Consider the following 12,511-nt stretch of genomic DNA (forward strand, 5'->3'; position numbering starts at 1 on the left):
ATATTCTTTGTGACTATGAGTTTCTCTATTGTTTGGATTATTTAGGTTAGAATCCAAGATGTGGGATATTGATGAAAAAGACTCCCGTTATATATCTCTAGCTTGCTTTCCAAAAGAACTGTGCTAATTTATAATACCTCCTGCAAAGCATGGCAGTGTAGTTTTACAACACTTTTATCAACACTGGGTATTATAATTTTAATAATTTTGCTAAGTAATTTTTTGGGTTTGGATTTATATTGCTAGTGGTGTTGGATATATTTTCATGTTTGTTTAATGGCTGTTTTTCTCCTTTTAATTATTGTTTCTGAGACTGAGGAATGTCACTCTTACTTTGTTCATATCCTTTCTTGCAGTCTCAATGCTCATCAGCCTGCTTTCTTAACAATAATTACCCAAGTCCCATAGGCAGTGGTCTTCTATTTTGTATCAGACTCAATTAAAATTAAAAATACATATAACACATGTAATACATATCTTGAGCTAAAAACAGTACTGCCTTATATTAAGTACTTTTTTGTTAGCAATTGTGTTCCTAGTCCAGGACTTCCTGACACAATCTGTTTTAATCCCAGAAGATCTGAGCCTACATAAGCACTATTGCTGTTATCAAAATACATAGGCTGTGCCAGAACATAAACCTTCATTTATAGTGAACTTCTAATTATATGCTTGCCCATGCTATTGGGAAGTAACTCACTTTAGGTGGAGAAAATTTCATTCTATTTGGCTGTCATACAATAGACTAAGAGCAATAATGTTGCAAACACTCTTTTGTGACCTAAGTGTGCAAGTAAGGGAAATACACTCTTCAAACTAATGGGACCTGGCTCATTGTTCAGAGGCCAGGCTCAAGTAACTTAATAGTGTAGCATTAGATTCATAAAGAAACTTAGATTAACTGCTTTTGAAACGATAAAATGTATAAATAAAATACCGAGGATATTTTTCTTTTTCAGGTTTACAAGTAAAAGTAACCAAACTGAAAAAGGAACGAATTTTGTAAGTATCAGCATATATAACACTGATGTCTTATTTATAAAGTAATTGATATTGATGTCCTATTTGAATTCAGTGTCTTATTTATAAGGAAGTTAGCTTTACTTAGTGTGGACCTTGTGTAGTTGACAGCGAGTTATTCAAAATTCTAAAGGAAAAAATAATTTTGAGTATAGCCTTAGTTAACATTTGCATATATTTATATTTTAACATAATTTTAATATGTGTATAATCTTTTTCCTTAAAATATTTATGAAGATGGGAACTGATCTATAAATCATTTTGATCTGTTAACAGCATTTTTTTCTCAACTATGATTAATACCTGGGATTTAAGATGCTACAAGGTGGGGAGCAGAATAAGTCTGGGATTTCTAACTCATATAAGAAATGGGAACTAAATGGATATTCTAAGACCCCTTTTAACTAATTTGAAATTACCAGCAGTTCCCCTGAATTGTTTTGGTTGTTAAGCCCAGGATCAGATCTGATTTTCTAAGTCAGGAGCAGATTTTATTCGTGGTTCTTTAGACCTTCCGCATTCAGGAATCTGAAACAGATGGCATAATAGAATGTTATTACTCATAACAAAAATTAATATCATTGTGACTAATAATAATTGCATTTGCTTTACAGTATATATCCATAGGTCTCAGTTCCTTCATATTCCTAAAGCTTCCAAGACTGTAACCAGAAGCTGGAGTTACCAACCACTCATCAAAACACACCTCACTATTTTTGCTATTATAATCTGAAAATAGAAATTGTGAAGTTTTCCATTACACCTGTAAAGTCATGTTTGGAAGATGACCTAGATACAGAAATGAGAAATCATAAATTTTTAAAACAGTTTTTTTGAAGAACAATTTTATGATTCTTAATTACTGACACTTTTAAATGCTTTGCATGTTGAAAATGTACCTGTTCCTACCTTAAAGGTGTCATTTTAAACATTTAAATTTAGGATGTATATCTTATTAGTTAATCATATTTTCTTACTGTGAGACCAAAAAAACACCAGAAGTGACTTTTATGATAAAGAAGATGTATCCTTTCACATAGAAGGCCCAAAGTAGGGAGATTCTAGGACTGGTTATCACTTACTTCTGTCTTTCTTCTCTGCCATCTTTAGTGTTCAGACTTGCCCTGTTAGTCTTGATTCACTTCAGTATGTCAAGCTGGCCGTCATCATTCTAGTTATTACTTGCACAACATCTTTGTGTCCTTTTATTTTTACTAATTATAAAAGTTTGTCAGAAGCAGCCCCCAGCAAACTTCCTCTAACTCATTGACAATGTTCATTCCTAAATAATAACTGGCAAAGAGAATTGAATTAACATGATGGGCTTACACTAATTCTGACACTACTTTCTATATATTCTAGGATTAAGTGAATAAGTAAATATATTGTTGATAAGGAGGCTTTTCCTCAGTGGTGAAATTGTTTTTGAGTGGTTTGAGATGAAAAATTATGAAATACACTTATTCTATTGTTTTCATCTTCACCTTTGCCTATAGCTCAGCTAGTGATGGTGGCTACAAGCATTGTTAATCAGAAGATGAGTATGTACTATCAGTGACTTGGTATGCTGATTTAACACATACTACACTAAATAGCTAATTACTGTTCGTTGGAGTTATTCTACAAGTCTCCTCTTTTATATATAATAATACTGTATAGGAATTCTTGTTCCCTCTTACCATTATAATACCCAAGGTATAATATTTTGGAGTTGATCAGTAGTTAGACAGTGAGCTCTTTATATTGTACCTTGGTTCAGTGTTGGAAGTAAATGACCTCGTAAATCCTAGATTAACAACCATTGATTAGAATGACATCCTTTAGAATCAAAGTGTTGGTCAGTTATTAGAAACACTGTGTTTGCTATTTGATTTTACATTTTAAACTGCATTCACTAAATGTTTTTGAAGGAATTTAGTTTTATTACAAATAGATCCTTCTTGTAGACCTAGTAATTTTATTTTCTAAAATGTTACTATTTTAAATGATAGATTTATAGCTATAGAATAGTATTTCCTCTTAGCTAGAATCAGAATCATTTCCCTGCAGATTGAATGATTAGACATAGTTAGAAATGATAGGGCTTCCCTGGTGGCGCAGTGGTTGAGAGTCCGCCTGCCGATGCAGGGGACGCGGGTTCGTGCCCCGGTCCGGGAGGATCCCACATGCCGCGGAGCGGCTGGGCCCGTGAGCCATGGCCGCTGAGCCTGCGCGTCCGGAGCCTGTGCTCCGCGACGGGAGAGGCCACAGCGGTGAGAGGCCCGCGTACCGCAAAAAAAAAATGATCTAGGGCCTTCCTGGTGACCCAGTGGTTAAGAATCCGCCTTCCAATGCGGGGGACGCGGGTTCGATCCCTGGTCAGGGAACTAAGATCCCACATGCCGCGGGGCAACTAAGCTTGCGCACCACAGCTACTGAGCCCACACACCACAACTAGAGAGCCCACGTGCCACAACCAAGACCCAATGCAGCCAAAAATAATATAAATAAATAAATAAATTTTTTTAAAGATCTAGATTTGCTTATAACAAACGTACTTTTTTTAACTGAGACTTTTTATACAAAATGTATTTCTCCATACCTCTAACCAAACAACCACATGAAAAACCTTCTTTAATTCGTAAATGACTTGAATATTACTTTCTCAAAAATCACCTATAACGTTTCTGAATCTTAAAGAGCGGAAACACGGCTGGTTGTTCAGTAGGTGATAATAATGGTTTACTTCACTGTATAGTTCTCAGTCATTTGATGCTCTTAGCAACCTTTTAATATATATTGTAATTACCCTGTACCTGCCTACCTTAGGTAGCTTGGGGTTACACATTTTAGAAGCATGGGTAAGTAACTAAATCCCCTGAGTAATCAGAGAATTAAAGGGATGCTTTATTTTGTAGAAGGATAGGTCATTGCATTGTGGGACCAGGAACTCGGATTTGCCTGTATGACCATAACTCTCCTTTCCAAGTATGTTTTATGATAGACAGTCAGGGTACAGTAACAGGATGTCTGGTCTCCATATTGTTAGAATAGCTTTATTTGTGAGGTATCTCAGTCCTAGGGATTCCCACCTGGAAGAAGCAATTAGAAAAGAAATCAGTAACTGTACTATATTTGTCTGTCACTTAATTGCTTCAGACCTGTGTTTTGATGATAGTTGTCTCTGCACATGACTAATGCTCCTCTTTTACACAGATTCATTTACAAAATTACACATGTATCAATAGAAATGTTGACTGTTGAATTTTTGTTGAATACTCCCAAAATAGGATCAGTGAAAACCTAGTGCTGTTTCTGAATTAAATACATTTTCTAGAAGTGTTAGAAAATTTTTTTGTTATTAGCTTCAGCTATCTATTACTTCCAAAATTTCATATATATATATATATATATATATATATATACATATGCTACCAGAACAATATTTGTTGTATAGCAGGAGGCCACTCTTAGATGTATTGGCTTTTCATTCAATATCAAATATTCAATCAGTATATAAGAAGTACCCCCTCATATTGGTATCTGACATTTTGACTTAGTTGTTTTGCTCGTCTGTTTTGTTGCCAGTGATGTTACATTCTACGTTTTAGCAATTTTGACACAGTCATTTGGACATCTCCTTTTTCTGGCAGACTGGTTTGTCACCTTTATTTGATTTGATATTTCAGACCCTTGAGAGGGCTGGGAGAAGATATTTGAACCACGGTATTATCCTATATTTTCAGATTCCAGATGACACAGAGAATCCTGATTCAATTTCTAATGGGTTTTTCATAGAATTAAAATATATGCATACTTTATATATGTGATTGTTTGAAATATAAAGATGGAGAGGTAAAATATGGCACAACCTTGGAAAGTAACCAGGTAGTTTACTGGAAGAAAATTTTAGGTGTCTTTCTTTTTTCTGACTAAAATCAAAATGGTAAATACTTAAATAGAACTTAACTGTGTGCCAGTACTGTTCTGTATGCTGTATATTCATTAGTACTTAGTCCTTGCAAATGTCTCATGAAGTAGATACTACTAATGTATCCACATTTTTTGAGGCACAGAGAGTTTAGGTTACTTGCACCAGCTCACACAGCTGGTACATGACAGCTGAGATTCAAACCTAGGCTTCAGGACGTAGGGTTTGTGTACTTCTACTTCACAGTAAACCCTGGCTTAAAAGTAATACCAGGTAAAAGTTTAAGCAACACAAAAATTAGTAAAATAGAAAGTATAAATCTCTCGTAATTGGAATAGGAATGATATGAGTGGAGTTACCTATTTACATTATTGAATGTAGATAAAATAATTAAAAAAACAGTAAGTGTACATTTTAATAGCAATTTTGACAATGTTGAGTCAGTGGTGGCATCAGAATTTACTCCTTCATCTGTGTTCCAGCATTGTATAACGAATACCTGGTGCTTAGGAATATACTTCTGTAGAACATAAAAATACTGCAGAGCAAATTTTAGTATAATTTGAACTCTGATTAACAAGATATTCAAACCTCACCTTCTAAGTTGTTTGTTTTGATACAACAAATTCATAATATGTAAGTGGTGAGATCATGCTTTGGAGTTCTTAATGACAGAATAGTCTTGTTAGAGTATTTTTCTGTTAAAAAAAAAATGACTTATTTCTTGACTTTCAGAGATGCACAGAGACTAGAAGAATTCTTCACCAAAAATCAACAGCTGAGAGAACAACAGAAAGTCCTTCATGAAACCATTAAAGTTTTAGAAGATCGGTGAGTCTGGTTCTTGGGTCTTCTTGTGTAAGAGGTGATTTCCCTCTTAATAGAGAGTATACATTGGCTTTCATTTGTAATCAGTTCTGAGACTTAAAGTGATCTTTTTTCCAACTCTATGTCAACTTTGGATAAATACTTTATGAAATTAAAACAAACTTACATGTTTTTTCATTAATTACAGCAATCACATCAATTTACCCTTTAAATGAAGTTTCTTTATCTGGTATTTGTTGTAGGACAAGCTCAAGAGTAGCAGTGTTCTAATACATTTGATGCTTTCATTCCATTTTTACTTCTAAATAGGTGGAAACTGCTTCACAATTCTGTTCCTGTCTTCTTTTTTTTTTTTTAGTTTATTTATTTTATTTGTTTATTTTTGGCTGTGTTGGGTCTTTGTTGCGGCGCGCAGGCTTTGTCTAGTTGCGGCAAGCAGGAGCTACTCTTAGTTGCGGTGCGCAGGCTTCTCATTGCGGTGGCTTCTCTTGTGGCAGAGCACAGGCTCTAGGCACGCGGGCTTCAGTAGTTGCAGCACGCTGGCTCAGTAGTCATGGCTCACGGGCTCTAGAGCGCAGGCTCAATAGTTGTGGCGCATAGGCTTAGCTGCTCTGCGGCATGTGGGATCCTCCCAGACCAGGGCTCGAACCCACATCCCGTGCATTGGCAGGCATATTCTTAACCACTGCACCACCAGGGAAGCCCTATTCCTGTCTTATTTTCTTACTCCTGCCATTCTCTTTTCTTCCTTTCATATTTCTCCACTTTCAGGCATTCTAGGAATTCTTTTTACTGAGTATTCCCAAGATAATGCCTATTACTTCACCTCATGTACAGACTTTTTTCTTTCCCACTCCTTTGAGGTTAACACTCTACATTAGAAAAGGCTTTCAGATTTTGCTGTTTTCCCTTGTCTGAACTGTAAGTGCTATTTAGGAACTTGAACTATTTATAGCAAACTATGTTTCTTTTTTTATTTATAGTTAATATTTTTCCATTATTATCGTTTTTGTATATGTTACAGGAAGGCTGGTGGTTTGAATTCGCCACTGTGTCTTAGTGGTGGAATAATCTAATAGTCTGCATGATGCAAACTAAAGTTGAGTACTCTTTCTTCCATGACTGCTATCTCAGTGGATGCACACTTACTGGAATAGGCAGCCTATTGTGGGAAAAGGCTCCATATGCTTTGGAATCATAGATATGAATCTGAATTCCAACTTCACACTATCTCCTTAATTGAATTCAACAATTAATAATTGAGCACTTACTATGTTCCAGGTGGTGTTCTAGCAGCTAGGAATACTATCCTTAGTATATCATGGAACTGATACTTAATTTTCAAAGATTGGGAGTGGGCCTGCAAATAAGATGATTTCAGATTACAAGAGCTGAAGAAGAAATAAAAATGAATTATGTAATTGAGTGACTATGAGTATTGGGAAATGAAGGGCTACTGATGGATGTCAGGGATGACCTTTCTGAGGCAGTGCCATTAGAACTGAGACCTGAGTGATACAAAAAAGAGCTGTCACTTGAAGAACTGAAGATAAGAAGAGGACAAATGCAAAAGCCTATGGAGGAAATAGATTTTGAAATATTTGAGGAGTAGGACATCCACTGTGATTCTAACTTAATGAGTAAGAAGATGAATGATAGATAATATTGGAAAGGTGGGAAGTAACTAAATTCTGTAGGGACATCAGAAAAAAGTTTGGATTTTAATTGCATTGGGAAACCGTTGGAGGGTTTAAGCAGGGGAATGCCAAAGGGATACACGCAGGTACTGACAGCATCTGTTATATCCAAATGTAGATGTCGAGTAGGTAGTTGCATATGTGAGTCTGGAACTAATGGGAGAGGTTAGAGCTAGAGAAACAAGTTTGAAAATCATCAACTGTATATAAACAGCATTTAAAATCTTGGGACTTGATAAGATCTCCTAAGGACATCTTTAAAAGTATAGGAAAAGAATAGAAGAGGGCTCAGGGCTGAATCCTTGGGCATACTAATTAAGGTTTAATGAAGAATAAGGACCCAGCCAGCAAAAAAGATTGAGAAAGGAATTATCAGAGTAGGAGGAAAGCCAAGAACATATGGCGTGACACTAACAATACCTTCTTCACAGGGCTGTTTTGAATTTTAAATGAGATAATGCAAGTAAAAATACATAATGGAAGCTTAAAAAGACTTACAGTATCCCTCCTGTTTGGTGAATATGATTCCAACCTCTAGTGCTCTAGTCTGTACTCTGCACACAGCCAGACTAGTCACTCTCTCTAGCTGAGATATCTGGAAACTAGAAAGCCATCTGTCCATCTCACTCTTCCCTAGTCCAGGATCAAAGAGGAAATCATCAGTTACTCTTCCTTCAGTGTGGTGCGGCATTTCCTTCTGTTTTCTCTGGATATGTAGTACAGGATTGAGCAGGAAGGGTGGAGAGCATATCTTTCTCAGCCTTTAACTCTCCAGTGATTGAAGCACTTCCTTCTCTTACTTCACCATATTTTTTCTCTCATCTCTACTGCTCCACTACTTTCTACAAGCGATGAGGTTCTTCCTTCCATATAGTAATGGTAGTAATGGCAAGAGATTAGGAACTTTCTTTCTGTTCAGTGATTCCCAAGTATAGAAAATTTTAAGTCTGAGTTCTCTAAGAAAGCAAACATCAAGATGACATTAGATATTCAAGAGATTTTGGGGGGGAAACACACCTGTAAGGTAAATGAAGAAGGAGCTGGAGGAGACTGGGAGAGCTGTGAGATGTCCTTGCATCTAACCCTTTTGAAAAAGAGAGAAAAAGGAAGGTCTCAGACTGCACTGAAGTTTTAAGAAAGCTTTGGCAAGGCCAATGGGGAGTTCTGGAGCCATAGTATCCCTGCTCTACTGATTCCTTGCTGGCTTCTGACTGTGGGATGCCTGATGTGTTCACCTGTCTGGCGGGTGAAGGATTTCAGAGCACAACAGCTGGAGCCGGTGATTTTACTTCCCACGATAGGAGATACGTTTTCATGGTTGCCACACTGAAAGACTGATTGTGTTTCCTTCCAGCATTCTTTCTGTTTAGTTGATCATTAGCAAGTTGTTTAGGACTCAGTACACTGAAAAAAAATCACAAGGTAAGGTTTTCTTTATGTTTTGCACGAATTGGCTTAATACAGTTCACTCTCCCATTTCATCCCCAAGATATAGTGTTCTTCATCTTAGCTCTTGAAGACACTCCTTTCTAATACCTTCAGAACATTTCTTCACTTTATGATATAAAGTTTTGGCTGTTCTTTTATTCTTTGCATCTTGTGCTTCTCTTCTTAAGTGAATTTTTCTTCTCCACGCTCATTCTGAGAAGAAATGTTAGTGGATGAGTGCCCCTACCCTTCCCATTGAAGTATTTTCTAAATTACCATCCTTTATTCGGTTAATATATTTAATTGTTAAAATTATCATTTTTATTCTGCAGTTTTTAAAAACTAGATTCTTTTCTTTTTATCATCTATTTTCACTAATTTCAGGTGGATGTCACACTTCTGTGCTGTTTCTTACCCTAAATGTTCTCTTGCCTTTCATTCTGTTCACCTTTACATTTTTAGGTAGGTGGGCCTATAATTCATTACATGGTATTAATCTGGGGGTGGGACAAGGAGTGTAGCTCATTTCTTTATTCACATGCTTTTTCTTTCCTTTCTTTAAATCTGCAATTTCCTTCTGGGATTACTTTAAGATTTGTCCCTCATTTTATGAAGCTTCATTTAATGAAACCAAGAACGATGTAGATCTAATCATTTTTTTAATGTAGGATCTGCTAGTTTTGAGGGCTCATGTTATACCCAGCCATCCAGCACTTAATCTTCACCTTAACACTGTGAGGTAGATGATAAATCTGTTTTACAAATGAGGAAACTATGCTGACAAAGAGTTAAGAAAGTTTCCCAAGGTCACATAGTTAATGGATACTTAGGTTAAATTTGCCCCTCAAACTTCCCAGTTGCTGCTGTTTGACGATGCCTTGTCTGTGTGTTGTCTTAATTTTATAAACATTTAAATGAATTACAACTTAACTGATTATCTCAAAGTATTTATGCTTTAAAGTATTTATGATATAAAGTTACCAAAACAAGTACTCTGAAATATTAAGTCTTCAACATTGCCTATTATCTAGTCTTGTTTTCTTGGAAGGTTGTTTTGCTTGTTTGTTTTTGGCTATTTTTCTTTTAAATTGCTACTAACTAAATCCTGCCTTTAAATGTCAAAGTAGGTAACATTTAGTAAAGTTCTGCTTTACTTAAAATTTTACTTTAATTTTGTCATATGTAAGCATGTTAATTCTAGAGCAAGCTTTGAATATCTATAAAAATTAATGTTTTGGGGCTTCCCTGGTGGCGCAGTGGTTGAGAGTCCGCCTGCCGATGCAGGGGACACGGGTTCGTGCCCCGGTCCGGGAAGATCCCACATGCCGCTGAGTGGCTGGGCCCGTGAGCCATGGCAACTGAGCCTGTGCGTCCGGAGCCTGTGCTCCACCACGGGAGAGGCCGTAACAGTGAGAGGCCCACGTACCGCAAAAAAAAAAAAAAAAAAAAATTAATGTTTTGCTGAGACCTTTTAAAAGCAATATATATTTTGTTAAAATTTCTAAATGGTAATTCTGCAACTTGCTGTTTACCCTTCATAGGATGAAGCGATTCTTATTTCTTATGCTCATATTATGAAAACATCAGGAGATGTTTAGATGAAAGGAATTATTCAGTAAAGATAAATTAGATAATAAAAAGTTCTAATTTAATGTGGCTTGTTTGTGTTTTAGTAGTAGTTATTACATTACTATTTACGGGAACCATTTACAGGTTTCCTCAAGAAACGAAAGTATTTCACTTAATCTAAGGAACAGTCACTGTACTGGATAGAAGGCATTTAAAAAAGAAAAATCTGAACAAAGCAGTTAAACCATAGTTGTCTGATAGATTTTAATATTTTTAAAAGCATTTTTGTCAATATTAGGAAACTCATATTTCAACTGTTGTTAAAAGGGAAAATTGGTACTCATAATCAGAGGATTTGTGGTTCTCTATTTTTGAAATACTGACCAAATGTCTTCTTTTGTCTTGCTAACTCTTCTTACTTATGGATTTGAATTTAAATGTATTCTTCAGGAGACCTTCCTGGACTTCCTAGACTCGACTGAGTTGTGCTCTGTGGTTTCATAGTATCCTGTATTTCCACTTTAATGTTGTGAATCATACTTTATTGTAATTACTTTTTATTGTCTTTCTTTTTTTAGTACACTGTAAACTCTTTTAAAGAAGTGACATTATCTTGGCCACTGTTGTATTTTAGCACTTACAGTACTCACTGTAGGTGTTTAGTAAAACCCTTTTGAATGAAAATGAATAAGTTTGAGGAAATCTTTTTAGCGTATAGCAAACAGTTGAGCATACTTGTTTATCCGGTAAGTTTTAATTGCAAACTGAAATCTTTTCTTTCTTCATCTCTGTGAACAAGCTGTAATATAACTCAGAATGCATGATACTTTCAGCCCTTACAAGTAGAATTACTCTTCTTTCCCGTTTACCTGCTTATAGCTACTGAAATTGCATTCTCCTGTGAAATTGAGGCTTTTTCTTTCTCTGACAGCAGCAGTTGAAGATAGGCAAGAGGAAAACAGTAGAATCCTGCTGATGGACTAGGAGCTAGCCTGTTTTCTCACATTCATTTAAGCTAGGATCAGTGAACAATCAAGAGTTGACTCTTTTTCACAGGTATTATCAAGAGTGGCAGTTAACTGGAGAAAACTAGATGTAATAAACAAGTTAGGGAATATTGTTTCATTTTATAACTGTTTATACCAGTGGCATTTTTAAACTTGGAAACTAAGGGTTTCAAGAGGTTGTCTAACATGATACCTTGTGACATTTTAATATATCAGAGTTGATTTCTTGGAAACAATAAGGTGTTCAGTTTTCAATGACAAAGTGGTAGGGTGACATTTGAATATTTAATTAGAATTGATTAATGCCATTTAACTCCTTCAGTGTTTTCAGTGACCTTTCAGTGTCAGTGCTCTTTTTGGCCTCTCTAGCTTAGTAGTTCTATCTATAAATTATTTACCCCAGTCAGGTCAACTATTTGAATGTTTGTTGCATGAATCTCAAGCTATTAATTTGAATAGATCTTAAAAGAGAAATATAAAAGTGAAATGTGAAGTATTTTAAACCAATAGTTAAAATTGAGTTTCTTCTTATATAACAGTTTAACAATGTCTTGGTTTTGGAAAAGTTTAGAGAGAACTTTATTCTTATTTCCTTTGGAATTTTAAAGGCATAAATAGACTTTACTATTAGCTTTGGAAATGCTTGAAAGTCTGAAAACATTAAGTTATAGCAGAAAGTTAAGAAGGTGTATGTCCTTAGTACCTTAATTCTCAAAAAAATCTTATGTAAAGTTTACTAGAATATATTTCTATTAAATTAAAATGCTATGACAAAAAAGGAGTATAACGTACTATTTAGCTGATTTTACGTTTTTCCTTTTATAATTTTTATTCAGGTAATACATGTACGTTATAAAGTTGTATAGTTATCATCAACCAACAGTTTCCTGTTCCACTCTTTCCCACCCATGCCTGTCCCAGTTTTTAGTTCTCCAAAGTTCTAAATGATGTATTTTCACTTTAACACTTGATTTATCAGTTTGAGACAATAGTTGTTTACTTCTTGTTATGAAGAGGAAGAATTTTTCCCTCCCTCACCTATTTTTGAAGTT

At 35.4% G+C, this 12,511-nt stretch overlaps 1 protein-coding gene across 2 annotated transcripts in view; it reads left to right on the forward strand.

Moving 5' to 3' along the window:
- The window catches only part of RBBP8 (RB binding protein 8, endonuclease), an 82,297-nt gene that overhangs the window by 13,818 nt on the left and 55,968 nt on the right, over positions 1 to 12,511 (forward strand). For both annotated transcript variants that reach the window (XM_060118876.1, XM_060118877.1), the window contains 2 exons: positions 960 to 1,002; positions 5,666 to 5,761. In XM_060118876.1, coding sequence (XP_059974859.1) covers positions 960 to 1,002; positions 5,666 to 5,761 — 139 coding nt within the window. The remainder of the gene's footprint in view (positions 1 to 959; positions 1,003 to 5,665; positions 5,762 to 12,511) is intronic.

The sequence above is a fragment of the Mesoplodon densirostris genome, chromosome 15, assembly GCF_025265405.1.
Source record: "Mesoplodon densirostris isolate mMesDen1 chromosome 15, mMesDen1 primary haplotype, whole genome shotgun sequence".
Classification (NCBI taxonomy): Eukaryota; Metazoa; Chordata; class Mammalia; order Artiodactyla; family Ziphiidae; genus Mesoplodon; species Mesoplodon densirostris.